We start from the raw sequence: 16,044 nt of genomic DNA on the forward strand, positions 1-16,044 counted from the left end.
TGTAAAAGGTTCTGATGATAAGATCAGTACGATCTTCTTTCAGAAACTTAGTTTGTGTTTGTGAAAGTAATTTACTTACAACGACAACAAATAAAAACTAAAAAAAAAATTTTGATAAAATTTGAAGCCTAATTACAATTTATGATGGGATTCAAGATAATATTTTGTTTCTTTTCAAAAATTACTTGCCCTCAACCAGGAGGATGCAGGGGGCGTTTTTCAAGGGTATTTCTTTTCTTGTTTGCAAATCACGTAGTTTGTGCCTGAAATTGAATTAATTTTATCTAGAGACTAATTAAAAATGATCTAATATCAAACTAATGGCATAAACACAATAATTAGACAAATTAGTCTCAATAAATTACGTCAATTGTCTGATAATTTGTTTAAATAAATAATTTGGTTGAGTATTGATTTATAAAATTTAAAAAATCTAATACAGAAAATACTAAATAAAAACGTTTTTGTACAAAATGAGTTTGCAAAAAGTAAGATCTCATTCAGAAAATAGGAGATGGATATGTTTCTGTTGTGTCAATAAAGACAACAAATGCCTATCTTTGAAGAAGAATGATTCATTGATTCATCTAATCAAAGACTTTGTGGACCCTGGATTCAGTCTGAGCCTAAGTCCTCATTTGTCAGGAATATGCGGAAGCTGCAAGACAAACTTATATTTAAAACAGAAAGGTTAAGCTATCAGTAAAGCTGCGGAGACTTCCTGGATAAATGGTCGTGATCAAGATAAAAAGTTGGGAAGAATTAAACAAAAAGATGGCAACTGCAATTGTGCTATTTGCAGGTTAGGGCAATGTACTAAAAGTAGTAGTACACTTAATCTTTCTGAATTTACCTACGTAGAACCTGAAAACATTACATTCGAAAAAAGAAATTTATTTTGCTCAGAATGCTGTCAAATTGTTGGTCCTGGTATTCGACATCCTTGCCGCAAAAAAAAATCTGTTCAAAATCTTTACGCCTTAACTACTTCAAAGAATCAAAACATCGCTAACAGAGTTGTTTGTTGAATGCTAAAAAAAATATCTGTTGTTGGTGATTGTAAAAAATTAAAACTTGCAACAGGAGGAAAAGCTCTTCCTGTTAAAGTATACAGAGACCGATCACCTATAAGGCATATAAGAAGTGAAACAATCATGAACTTGAAGATAAACCATGATCTTCCAAATTTTGCAGTGTTATAAATAATGAAGGAGATAAGAAAAGATGTTGGACGATCTGGAATACAGGAGAACACTTATGCTGATGTTACGAACAGGTCACGCTACTTAAATAGGTTTTACAATGTGAAAAAATGTTAGCTCAAGATCGGTAAAAACATTTTTGAAAAAGATATTGTTTATTGTACTGACCTATCTATACTCGTAACTGAAGTTAGTTCCTTCAAAAAAATGGATATTTTTAATTCTGTTGTACGCGTCGGTATTGATGGAGGGCAGGGATCTCTAAAGATTGTTATGAACGTGTTTGACCCATCAGTATTAAATTTTCAATCAAGAAACCAGAAGTACACAGGAGTCAACAAAGTGATTATCTTAGGCATAGTTCGAAACGTAGAAGAGAAACATCACAATCTGAAAACACTTTTCCGACTACTTCAACTCAATCAATTGAAGTTTACCTTGACTTCTGACCTCAAATTGATCAAAATCATCATTGGATTATCAGTAAGAATAATATTTCATTTATATTTTTTATTTTGAGTAAACAATACCTATTACTTATTTTCTATAATCAGGTGAAAAATACTCGTGTTGCTACTGTGATGGGCCGATGGATGAAAAAGGAGTTCTAAGGACTTTCGGATCACTGGCAGATGAATTCAAAAAATACCAATTTGATAACAAACCTCGTATACAGATGCAATATTATAAAAATGTTACTTATCCATTTCTGTTGGATGAGAAATTGACTGAAGAAATTATCAACATAATTCCACCACCTGAATATCATATTTATGAACACCATGTTAGTAAAATTATTGATATTCTCTTCACTGATAAAAATCTGAAGGAGTTTCTTGAAAAGAAAACGGTTATCAGGCATGGATATGATGGTGGTGGTTTTGATGGACCTAACTGTGCCAAATTTTTAAGATCATTGGACGAAATTACACTTTATTCTCCAATTGAGTATCTGGAATGTATTGAAACAAAAAAGCAAAGGTACTTCATTGCTTTTTAAATTTTTTTAACACTTCTCAGATCTTTTTTAATTCAATTAGTACAGATAGGCGACTGTTGACCTACCAGTCTAAATAAAATTAGGAGACACGAATATGTTAATACTATTATTTTCAGCAAGTTAATATTTGGTTAAATTTTGTTTGATTTAGTAGCTGAATGCTGTTTTGGGATGAAACTTGATATATCCTACAAAGAAAAATTGACAAATTTGTAGAGCCCATGCTCCACTTAAAAGTATATGTCCATGATGTGTTTGCAATGAAGATTTTACATGGAAGTTTCACATAATCAGGCTCCATCTCAAGGAGTTTCACATAATCAGGCTCCATCTCGAAAGGCAGAAAATCCCGCTCGGTATTACATCAGAACAAACATCTGAAGCAGTGCATAAAAACTTAAACAAGACACTGAAAAGGTTCGTTTTATCTGAGAAAAACGTCCATCACGGTGAAAAGCTAAGAGCTATGGTTGTTGAATACAGTTCAACGAGATTGTAAGAAAATTTTTCAAGAATTTTTGTTTCATTTTTGTAACATTATAATTTTTAAACTACTATTTGTGGCATTTCATTTGTCTGATTTTGTTATCGGAGATTTATTCATGTTTTGTGTGTGTCAGTAGAGATGGGAAATTTGTTGCGTTCCTAATAGATTTTTGAAAAGAAGATAACTGCAACTATTATTTTGCTAATATTTATGAAAATGATAATTTTTTGCTAAAAATCACGGCAGTCAGATCACAGGGGCAGGAATACCCTTAAAAAATGACTCCTGCATCCCCCTGGTTGAGGGAAATTATTTTTTGAAAAAAAAAATTCTTTTTCTTGAATTCAAACATAAATTGTAATTAGGTTTCAAATTTTATCAAAATATATTTTGGCGCTCTAAAGATACAGCCACATAAAGCTTAGGCTCATTATTTGAAGGTTTTAAATATTTAGAAAAATGGTCAAAAAACAAAAAAAGATGCGGATTTTAATTCGTTTTCAACGGTTTCTATTTCATATCAACCTGCTCGAAAGAGTGGTTTAAAGAAATCTGAAGTAGAAATAACTTCAACTTAAAACCTTTAAAAATGAGCAGTGTATAGTGACGCATTTTTTCCAGCAAACATTTTTCACATTATTATAAGTAAAAAAGTAAATAAATTTGTTTGCTAAAAATAATATATATATAAAATAAAAATAAAGCTTTTTAATATATTTTTTTATCAAAGTTGTCAATTTTTTAATCAAATTAAACGATTTTGCTTCTTAATTTTATTATAAAATAACATTACGAAACTAGTTTTCATTATTCTTGATTTTAAATTTGTGCTATTAAGATACGTGTTATTTAGATGTTAAATTTGTGATACTGTGATGTGTTATTGGAAAGTTAAATTTGTAATATTGCGATGTTTTGAATGGAATATATATTGTGACCGAACTTATGAGATGGTTTTGAAAGTTCACTTTAACTAGCAGTTCTCGTTTGAAACAAATTATCGAAAGTTTTTATTAATTTAATTTTTACAATACAATTTAACAATAATTCAGAAAAAAATGATATGAATGTGACCGAACTTAGGCGATTTTACAATAAATGATTAAAATTATATTGTAAAAAAGAGCTATTAGAAAAAATTGGATCAAGTCATCATTATGTTATGATCATAAATCTTATTACCGTAATTTTATGTTAATTCTATACTTTGCTTTATAATCTACTTTAAAATCAATGTAAAATTAGATAAAGTTTGAAATATTATAGTATATAACTATAAAAAGTTGTATAAAATAGTTATCAATAGGAATGGAATCGAGTAAAACAGAGTTATAACTGAACATAGTTTTATATCATACTTAAAAAGTTAGCAAAACTCCAAATAATAAAATTTGAAAATAAAAATGTATAAATATTTTAAAGTATTTGCTGACTGCATCACAATGTTTTCAATTATTTACGAATCATTAAATCATTTTTTTGTTTTGCGGCGCTTTTTGCGAAAAAAAAACAAAACGTGTTTAGTTTTGTCTCAGTCTTATGTAAACAATACTTTTTTACTGGCTTTCCTTGTTTTTTATTGTACTGTTCTAAGACACAGGTGCTAAGGATTTCAAAATAGTTTGCTGATAAAGAAATACTTTTAAAATATTTAGTGTGAAATTAAACGATTACAATTAAATGTCTCGGATTCAAAGTTTAAATTTAAAGTTTTTAATATTAAGGTGGTTCATAGGTAAATAATACCATAAAAATCGATTTTTTAAAACTGTATTTATTTTTTTCAAACAACATCCTAGAAGAAAAACATCCTAGATCTATTCTGTAAATGCTTAAAAATTAGAATTTCATGCAAGTAGTTTATTTTAATACCATAGCAACGCCCTTTACAACAACATTTCACAAGAACTGTTTTTAAGTCACTTTTGAGCAAGTCTATAGTCAAGTCTCAAGTCACAAGGTTAAGTCTCAAGTCAAGTCTCAAGTCATTCAGAGACATGTCAAGTCAAGTCTTAAATCAAGTCATATTACGATCAAAGATTCCAGTGTGTGTGGTGGCTGCGCTGTGGCCAGGTGTTCAGAGGCCTTTTCCAAAACCTTTCATAAGGACTACGAAGTTCATAAAAATGCCTGCCATATTGGGGGGGGGGGGGGAGGAGCCAGCCATGGCTCTGGTAGCTATATTCAAACAGTTAAGTTCCAATTACAAAATACAATATGAGCATGATAATAATTAAAAGTTTATACTTTATTATAATAAAGTAATAAATCAAAACTGTAAAAGTAAAATAAACTTTCTGTAATGTAGTAGGTAAGGAATATTATGCAACATTTCACATTATTATGCAACATGTAAAACACAGTTTTACTTTATTTTTAAATAGTGTTTACCAACCATTAATGACCGTTTTCCTTAAATTGCCTGTAATTAAATCTTCGCGGTCTCTCTTACCGTGTCCAAAATGAGTTAGCAATGAGCTAATGACTAGCTAGTCTTCTAGCAACAACTAGTAACTTTTTTTCATTTTAATAATATTTGAATTTAGTCTTTTCTTTTGAAAAACATTTTATTACCAAAAATACTAAAATATTTGTTCTTTATCATCAGTTCAATAATTATATTGCCTTTGTTTGCACGCACTTGATCACTTAGGCGTCTGTGTGACCAGCAGCACGGTCATCCTGGTATAAATAACCTACCTAGGTGACCGAATGAAGTGCCTACGTGACCAGCATCGCGTTCATTATGCTATAAAAGCCTATTGCTTTAACGCTGATTTTTCATTTGAGGTCTTTACACACACCGGTCCATGCCAAAGAACACGGATAGTTCAGTCAAAACTAGAAGCAATACTATAACTTGCGAAATCGCGGGGTAGTGTACCAAGAAGAACCGACGTTCATCGATAAATCCAAGTTCTAAAGTTTTCTCATATAATGACGCAAGCGAAATAGTGGTGCTGGAACTATCCGATGATAGTGGCAACAAGGTGTTCAATATCAAGGTGGACCACATTAAATTAGTGGTCCAGGGAGCGGAGAACATTGACACCAAGTCACACTAGTTACTCTATATCGTTATATACATAATACAAAGGCTGGATGAATCTTCAAAATATTGAGTATTGCGGATTCAGAGGATTTGTTCCTAATTGCTTAGAGCGTATTGTTGAAATAGTGAAAGAGTTCGTAACCAGGAGACAATCAATCCAAGACTTTTTTAAAGGATTGTGGACAAAAACTAGAACAAATTTGTACTAGCTGCATCAGAACGTATATAAAAGTATGCTTCAAGCTGGAGCGGTGTGCGTGCATCACAACTGAAAGAATCTAGAAGCAATGCTGACAAACTGTGGCAGAGGAAAGCTTCTTGCTGCTATCTTAACTGAAATTATAGATACATTGATTCGACAGTTAAAAGGCTTTTCAGTTATTAATCCAGACTCTAATGACGTACGTAAGACTCGATCTTGAAAGTGAGTGAACAGACGATGAAATTAAGCACGCACCACTGAAAAATCTAGAATGTGAGTCGGAGTTTGCAAAGACGGAAAATTGCATAAAAACATGCGGTGGAACTTTTTCAGAATTACCTTGAGGGGAGAAGAAGAAACGTTGGAAATGAGCAAGGACTCCCCTTCCTGCAAGGTAGGACAAGTCAGAAAACTACAGAAAACTTGCTCAACGAGAAACTGCTGATCAATGAAATTTCGTATCTAAGTTTGACAAAAACGCTCGAAATCAAACAGCAACAACGAATAAAACTTGATTTTGAAAAAATCAAAATGGTAAGTTTTACAATTGACGAATTAAGATGTTTTATTCCAAATTTCCAGATTATTACAACATAAGGGTTTGTGATACTTTGTATGCATATAACGATTGCAGAATTGAATTCAGCAACCTAAAAATCCTATAAAAAGAGATATTGGAGGCCTTGGTTGTGGATTGGGTGCTTTAATTTTAAGGCATTGACTATTTTTGGCCGTCATCTTGAAAAAAATGCTCTTTTCTAACCTAAATTGTCATGCTAGCTGCAATTCTGCGTCAAGTTTTGCCTCAGAAAGCACTCGTTAAGTTAAACTTTTTAAAAAAAAACTTTATTATCTTAATATAATGATATTAATATGCCATACCCTAATATTATAATATAAATACAACGTTACTTCGAAACTTTCTTTTGTTTTTTAAACACTTTTTTTTAAATCTTATTTATTATTAATCGCTTTTTGTTTAAACTTTATTTTTAAACATTTTTTTGATTTTTTTTTTGTTTGTTTTAAAATACTTAGAAAATTAAATTCCTTTTATCTCGGTGGGAAACGGTCCCATAATATATTTTGCATTAAAATATTCTCAAAGAATAAATGTATAACAAAATTTAATATAAGTTATAAATGCAAAACTAAACTGAAATATGGAGACCAAGATTGGACTGTAAAAAACCAGTTCCAATATAATTTGCAAAAAGTAATTTGCGTTTCCATCATAAATTTAGATTGAAATCACCAAAGTTTTTGTTAGCACCATACACGGACAATGTGTGGTGCTAACAAAAACACTTTGTGGAGTTGCATAAAAATCAACAAAAAACAATGAAGGTCGCGAAGCAAAAATCTTTTAAGGCTTATTAAACTTTTGATTACCTATATTTATTGCATATTTAATTGTTTAAGTTTATGCATATGAGTTTAAAATCTCAAACATGATTCAAACATAAAAGAACAAAATTAAAGACAATTTTTTTAAAAAGAACTTTTTTTGAAGAAGAATTTTTTGAAGAAGGTTTGATTTGTTTTTATTAATTACCATATTTATTTACCATTATTTAAAAAGTAATCGTTAAAATCAAATAATGCTCTCTAAAAATATTTTTGTTTTAGCTGTTAGGTAAATGTATGGATTTCAAAAAAGATTTTAATACTATATGACGTCATAGAAAGTTGTAGCTAGGGGTGAGCAAAACCGGATATTCGGTCCGGTTTGTTAAAATCGGATCCAAATTTTAACAAACTGAACCAGACAACCGGTTTTGCTCATCCCTAATAAAAATTTTCAACCATGGGTGAGCAAAACCGGATATTCTGCCCGGTTTATTTAAATTCGAATCCAATTTTATTTTATTTTTTTTTATTTTTTATTTTATTTTATATATATTCGTCATCATTAATACAAGTTTGTACAACATTTTACCGTGAAATATATGACTGGAGCAGTTAAAGACAATAATCTTATCATCTTGCCCCATTTTTGTCGTTGACAAAATATAACATAATATAAACCAAATACAAATATTATAAAATATTTATAATACATATATATTTTTTTTTTTTTACTTCTTTTACAATGAATATCATTAAATAACCAAGCAAGTAATATAATAGAATTTCAAGAAAAAAAGAAGATTTAAATTGAAAAAGGAAAAATTTTAAAAATAAGAAAAAATTTTAAAAATAAGAGATTGTTTCATTAATGTTGAGGTCTAGTAGCTGTTGTTTTACAACGCATTTAAAATGTTGGAATGAGTTTATCGTTTTTATTTTGTTTGTTAGAAATGAGTTCCACAATTGGGGTCCTCTGCTAGATATTGAGAATTTAGATTGTCTTAAAGAAGTTTTCGGAATATAGTAGTTCTTGATAGAGTATTTTGTTTGATATTTGTGATTAATAAGGCGAAAAAAGTTATGGAAGGCTTCAGGGACCAGATCATTTCTGAGTTTAAACATGAACTAAAGAATGCAATAGATGTTTTGTTCGTAGATATTGAGAACTCTCAGTTCCTTCATTAAATGTTTAGAATTGGCATTTCTATTTGCGTTTGTTAATATACGGCATGCTTGTTTCTGTTTTTTATATACTAAATCTAGTTTTGATTGGTAGGTACTAGCCCAGGCAATATTGCAGTAGTTAATATAGCTATGTATAAATGCAAAATAAAAACTTTTAAGGCATGCATTATTTAAAATATATCTGGTTTTATGCATTATTCCAATGTTTTTAGATATTTTGTTTTTTAATATATTAATGTGGTCTTTCCAGATAATATGTTCATCTAAGAATACCCCGAGAAATTTAACTGAGAACGCTCGATTTAGTCTAACTTTGTCTAATAGAATATCTGGAAGTTTTAATGGTAGTTGTCTGAATTGTATGGTTTTGTGAAAAAGATATAATTACTTTTCTCAATGTTGACAGAAAGTTTGTTTGCTTTAAACCAATCGATCAACTCGTCAAGTTCCTGATTTACTGTATTAAAAAGTGTAGTAATGTTAGAGTGGGTATAGAAAGCTTGAGTGTCATCTGCGAAAAGAATGAAGTTCAATATACTGGAAGATAAAAATATGTCATTTATATAGATTAGGAAAAGCAGAGGTCCTAGAATAGACCCCTGGGGAATAACACATGTGACGGTTTCAAGGGGAGTGTATGTTTTATTGTAAAATAAGGCTTGTTTACGGTTTTTTAGATAGCAACTGAACCATTTTGAATTTTTATTTTATATACCATAACTATAAAGTTTGTATAGAAGAATCTCGTGGTCCACTGTATTGAAAGCCTTTGAAAGGTCAATAAATACTCCAAGGGTGTGTTTGTTTTTGTCGAAGCCACTTAAAATTTCGTTAACTAATTTTATTACAGCATGTTCAGTTGAGTGGCCTTTTTTAAATCCGTATTGGTTATTGTAGAGGATGTTATGATTTTGAAGGTATGTAAAGAGTCTATTATACATTATGCGCTCCAATATTTTTGCGAAGCATGGGAGTATGGAGATGGGTCTGTAGTTAGATAAAGTCGAGTCATCTCCGCTTTTAAATACTGGAACTACGCGTGCTAATTTTAGGCGGTCAGGAAAACTCCATTTTTTAATGAGAGATTAAAGATATACATTAGAGGATACTCAATAACGTCATAAACGTTTTTAACAACTTTAGAGTCTATGTCATCAAGACCAGAACTTTTTCTGGACTGTATGGTTTCAAAAGCATTTCAAAGCTCATCAGGAGATAAGTCATACTCATTCATTGTAAAGTCTACTTTTTTTAAGTGTGATTTAAATAGTTTTTTATTTTGAGTTATTTTATTTGCTAACGTCTTTCCAATGTTTATAAAATAATTGTTAAAGCTTTCAGCAATTTCTTTTTATCACATTCCTGTTGCAGCTATTATGGATATAAAACCACTTCTTTTGTTGTTGTTGTTGCATAGTACCATAACGAAGGAGTTTTTAACACGTATTATATTTAGGTGATTTTAACAAACCGGACCGGATATCCTGGTTTTGCTCACCCCTAGTTGTTGCTATTTTAGAATTTTAAAAAATGTCTTTAAAAAAAATGTTTTTTGCAACTATATTTTTACAAAAATATTCTATATTATTACATACTTGAAAAATTTTGGCTAAAAATGGCTTTCAAATAATCAAATAATATTTAATAAAAGTAAGTATTTTTAATTTAAGCAAGATTTGGTTCTCGCTTCTTGATACTTGGTCACTTCTATAATGAGAAAAAATAATCTAGCAGTCAGAAGTTTCCACACTTATTTGACCTAGAGATTACTATAATAAGCAGTGATCTTCACTATCGCATGTAGGGGAGAGTCGTGTATTAGCGAACAGCTAAGCGGAAATGCGAATTAAAGACACCAGTTATAAGAAATTGATCATACTTATTGCGTATTATTTACTGTAACTATTTAGTCACAAACACTCAAAAGCAATTTTCATAAATCTTATTATAAAATAAAAAATTTGGATAAAAGTAAAATCATTGGCATTTGGAATTGCTCTACTTACAATGGGTAATTGCGAACACACCTAAATATAATACGTGTTAAAAACTCCTTCGTTATGGTACTATGCAACAACAACAACAAAAGAAGTGGTTTTATATCCATAACAGCTACAACAGGAATGTTTGTCAAATAAAAAGTTGCATGATATTGTCAGAAAAAGTTAGAATCATTTTACCGTGAACAATTGCAGCTTCGTTACACTACTGCACATCTGGAACTGAACATGGGACCCCTTTTTAGCTGGTAAAAGGAAATCACTATTATTACTATTATTGTGTATTTCACCATGAAGAAAAATTTACAAAATTATTTAATGAAATTGTCATGTATTATTTTTTATTATGCTGTTTTGACCATGTTTGGAGTAACCCCGCGTTCGCCATTACCCTACTCTCCTCTACTCGGAAATTTAAAATACGTTACTTTGCATAATAATGTAAGAATAGAATTCCATACGTATATTTTGAGTTAATTTTAAATTTATGTTACAATTATATTGTTTTGTTAAATATGCTCTAAAATATATTTCCAATTTCAAACACCTTTACTGTGTTTGTAATTTAAAAAATTTTTTAAAAAACTTTTTTTGCTCCTAGGCTCAACTAGAGCGGTTCAAGCTGAGCATAGGGGCAAGTTGGGCGATTAAAGTCTCGAAAACTACGCATCGCATGACAACACATCTAATGGATAAAAGTTGACGAATTAGAATGGTAACACAATACGCAACAAAAGGTTGTTGGACGGCAGTCGAATAAGATGTACGGGAACTTGTTTTATTTTGGACCAAAAAAAGTAAAAAAAAAAATAATGCTATTTTTCACTTTGATACTTATAAAATATTTTAGCTGACACTTAAGTGTTGATATTTTACAAATTTATCTGACCTTTGACTATAATTAGCCGTTATTCCTAATTCTTAAAAGACAGGGAAAAATGGCTAATTGGTTGATAATAAAATCATTTGTCGTTGAGTTTTAAGTTATTCGATCACGTAACCGATGACTTATCTTATGTAAAAACATAACCTTAAATTAATGTAGTTTTTCTTAGTGCATTTGTGAAGTTAATTATTTGATGTTAGTTAACAGTAATGTTACCTTTATTAAGTTGTTTACTTTATCTTTTAAAAAATGCATTTTATTAATTTAACGGCCTTTAAGTTATGACTATGCAGTACCCTAATGTGAAATGCCATAAAGGGAACTAATGTGGAATTTTTCTTATTGACGAATTATGGTCAGTATTATTCTTCTTTGACTTCCATTATCAGATTTTTACTCCCATAAAACATTTTGCGACTTTGTTGTAATGTGAAATATTTTTTTTAACATTTAAAAGTTGTTTTTTTTAAGCATATAAAGGAGCAATTCCGTTTAATATGAACATTATTTTAAAATTTTGTAGTGTTTAAATCAATTGAAAAAATGCTAGGAATTATTAGTAAACAAAATATCTCCACACACAATCTGCAACCTCTGGATAAATCTGTATGGCTGTATAATGGCCGTAAATGACCGTATAAAAGCATTTCTATAATGAAGAACTTGTCTTTTTGAGAAATTATCAGAGGTCTGCTAAAGAAATTAAACATAGAAGTAGATAAATAAAGAACGCATATAACTCATGTATTTTTATTTTTTATAGAAAAAACATAAATCATACAGAAATTTTAAATTCAAACTCATAAACTAACTGTTAAAAGTTTAGGACTTATGTCCTTTTCAAAGTGACGGGTTTAATTCAAGTATTTCTCATTAGCAGACCAAAAAATTAATTGCAGCAACTTTTTTGCGGACGAATTGCCTTGAAAAAGAAGTTATTATATAAAGGATATCCTTTATTATCAACACATAATACTTTAAAAAAACGTAAAGCATTATCAATACGTAATACTTTAAATATATATTTAAATATATATTTAACGTATTAGGTGTTGATAATATTATGCTTTATTGCTTTTATCTTACATAATATTTTTTATAAAATAAAATTGGTCGGCTTCTTAACTCTATATATTTTTAAAAATATTAATTTTTAAAGCGGGTTGCAAAGTTCAACATTATTGTATAAAATAATATTTTTATATTTTATGACACCTTCTTACTGTTAAATTTTTTCTTTTCCCTTACGTCATTAAAGCATTTAAAATACAAAATTTATAAGTTAGAGACACACTTATTGTTAACGAGAGTTTTATTGATGATTTATCCAAGTTCTATATCATGCATATTCATTTAGTCATTGTTTGCTCTATTTGCCCCACACAGTTGCTCAACTTACCCCGTTTAAGTTTTTTTTTATTGCCATATAAATTTATTAAAGTCGTAAACTATAATATGAATACAAATAGCAGGGGCAAGAAGAAGACATAATTGGTCTTATCACCGACCCCCTAACGTTTACCGAGCTGCTCATCCTGGTGTAGAGGCAGGATGAGCAGCTCGGTAAACGTTAGGCAATGTCTTCTCAAATAAATCAAAATATTTTTAAACTTCTTTTTCTAATATGAATATCAAATGCTTACATAGGCGAAAATTCAGAAACACATATTGATAAATAAATAAATGAACATAATTCTTTTTTAGTTATAAAGTTATAATTTAAAACTAACTAAAAATAAACTAAGTCTGTTTAAAGTAAAAAAAAAAATGGTTTTGCATGAAATATAGCGCTACAGCTATATGGTTAGGCGTCAAACCTGCCCATACAACAAAGTTGAAAAAATTTAATTTATATTAAAAAATGATTTATATAGTGTTTCTTTGCAAACACGAATATTCTATAATGAATAGCAATTACTTTTAATTTTTTTGGTTTAGTGGCTTCTGTTAAAAACTTTAAAACTTTGCGTCTAATTATCTTATTTCAAAATATTCGTTGTATAGGCTGGTTTGGCGCTGAGTCATCCATATTACAACTTACATTATCTGGAAAGAAAAAAACTTTATTGTCTTAGCAATTTGGTTCCTTTATAAGTGAAAACAAAGTGAACAATTTCTAGGTCTTTTAGAGTTTTGTTTTAAACTATAAAATTATACAAATGTCTATAAACATTTGGTTTTTTTAGTATTTGTAAATTAGTCTGGTCTGGATTATTATTGAAAAATTTAACCACTTTTATGAGTTTTTAATATTGTAAAAAATGTGTTGTAAATATAGCAGCAGAGCGTTCTAATTTTTAAACAAATATTTAGGAAATATTAAAATGGCTGTAACTTTCTTGGATGTCGTAAAAAAAAAATTTATATATATGTTACCATATTTACTTCAAAATTACCAGAACAAAAACCTTTTGAAAATATTTTTTTAGCCTTTATGTTAACTTCATGCCGATGAGCTTTGAAAATTCAAATCGCGGAAATACAACATGAAAAACATTTTAAAATGTTTAAATTACATTTAATTTAAATTACATCTAATTCTGTTAACATCTAATTCTGTTAACAGACTTAACGGAATCATGAATAGATAACATGTGTATCTACAATTTAAAAGGCAGTTTTAAAGTTCTAAAAAAACATCATTATGAAACCACGCATTAACCAATGCGTTGTTTCATAATGCTTTTTTAGAGCTTATCGTTGCTAAAAAAGCAATGTTATGCTCTGCAATAAACATATTGAGTTCTGCGTAAAAAGTTTAATAATATTCAATTAAAATGCTCACAAATAAAATGAAATAAATATAAAATGCTAATAAAAATTTTTAGCAAAACTATCAACAAAAATAACAGCCAAGCCTTCTATAATTATTTTTGTATAAAAAAAAAAATTTTTTTCTCATTATTTATGTTTTTTCATTTTAATAATAAGAAAAATTTTTTCTCGTTATTAAAAGTTTTCATCATAAAAAACCAGTGACCTTAACCGAAATATATATGATTTATGGTTTAATAAACTAGTTAACCTACTTTATTTTTATAAAGTATAAAATAATTTAAACAGAAATCTATTTTTATCTCAATAAAGCAAAATTAAAAATATTAATTTTTTTAATTAAAAAGTAATTTAAATAGTACGATCTTAAACATAAAAACTTTTTTGTATGTGCTTAAAAGGATGCTTATGGTTAAAAATATATTTTTTTGAAGCATGGTTATTATGGCACACTGTATTTATTAAGAAAAATGAGTCATATTTAAATACCGTTACCCTGAACAACGTCTGCTCTAAACGATTGATATTGGATTTATGTTTTTAAAACTAAAACTTTATTCGCAATATATATTTTTTTATTTTTGTAATAAAATGGGTGATTAAGGTAAATGAAGTAAATTAAAAACTTACTGTATCCGTTGCATCAGCATTTGTACTTACAAAAGTACAAAGAGATAGTACCATTAACCTGATCATTGATATCTCTGATTTCATTATTGTCAAAGTTATTTAGTTTGTAAGCATATTGAATTAACTGAAGTTTTAAAACTCTTAAAACAAAAAACGCGTTACAATTTTCTTTATATATTTATATGCCCAAGTTAAATTAAAAAACACAAGTTTATTAAGCTGTATTAAGACTGCCGTTTAAGAAAAATTCTAGACTGTTAATTATAGAACTAAAAATAAAATGAATTATATTAACTCCCACAATTGTTAGATAATTAAAATCTTTTAACGAGTTTATTCTTTTATTAAATCGGGGGGTTTTAGCTTTAACAAGATTTTTCTATACACAGGAGGTTACTCAATAATTAATCAAAACTTTATGATTGCAGAGGTCGGGAACCTTTTCGAATTTAAAAGCAATAATTTAAATATAATAATAACAATACAAAGAATATTTTCGGAGACACTCTAAAAAAATGTTTACTCATGTTAATTATTTGAAACTAATAAATTAATGAAAAGTATAGTTCAGTAAAGCTCGTTTCTAAAATCTAAAGACTTGGTAAATAATATATGACAGAAAAAAAAGCGACTAACAGAAAAAAAGAAAAATGTACCTAAATTAATAGAACGAATTGTCTATAAAAACTTAAATATATAAAAACTGTACGACTTATAAGAAAACGACAATTAGTAAAAGAAAAATAATTAATTATAAAGTCTGACAAATATTTCGAAAGGAAAAAATTATTTTATTACGCGGTATTTTGGGATAACAACTCAAATAAAATCATTATTGACTACCAAAGTTGAACTTAGAATTTTATACTATAAAATCTCAACTAAAACTTTTTAAGTCAAAAATAACGAGTTTCAATCCCAAAATATTTCTTTAAGGAAATAATTTGAGATGACAAGCAAAAAAATAATAGAATATGATATATGATTGGGGTAAACAATAAAAAAAAAAGGTATGGCATTGTTTAACACCGTCCCACAGTGGGCTGGATATTAGATATATGGTAGACAAAATTATTTGGGTCTTTTTTTTTACTAAAACCCTTTAAATGACGAACAATCACTTTATAAATATAAAGTCATTTCTATTTATAATATAAATTACTATATATTTATAAAACCATTTATAATTAAAATGACTTTATATTTATAAAGCCTTATAAATGACATATTTACAATATGTCATTTAAAGGGTTTTAATATTAAAAAAAAGATCGA

The 16,044-nt window shown here is 28.6% G+C and overlaps 1 protein-coding gene across 1 annotated transcript in view; it reads right to left on the reverse strand.

Annotated features, from left to right (window-relative positions):
- Window positions 1–15,032, reverse strand: part of LOC105844658 (balbiani ring protein 3) — a 31,613-nt gene extending 16,581 nt beyond the window's left edge. Inside the window, exon 1 of the mRNA XM_065814199.1 lies at window positions 14,770–15,032. Coding sequence (XP_065670271.1) covers window positions 14,770–14,853 — 84 coding nt within the window. The 5' untranslated portion in view covers window positions 14,854–15,032. The remainder of the gene's footprint in view (window positions 1–14,769) is intronic.
- Window positions 15,033–16,044: the final 1,012 nt, after the last annotated feature.

Source organism: Hydra vulgaris, chromosome 12 (genome assembly GCF_038396675.1).
Source record: "Hydra vulgaris chromosome 12, alternate assembly HydraT2T_AEP".
Lineage (NCBI taxonomy): Eukaryota > Metazoa > Cnidaria > Hydrozoa > Anthoathecata > Hydridae > Hydra > Hydra vulgaris.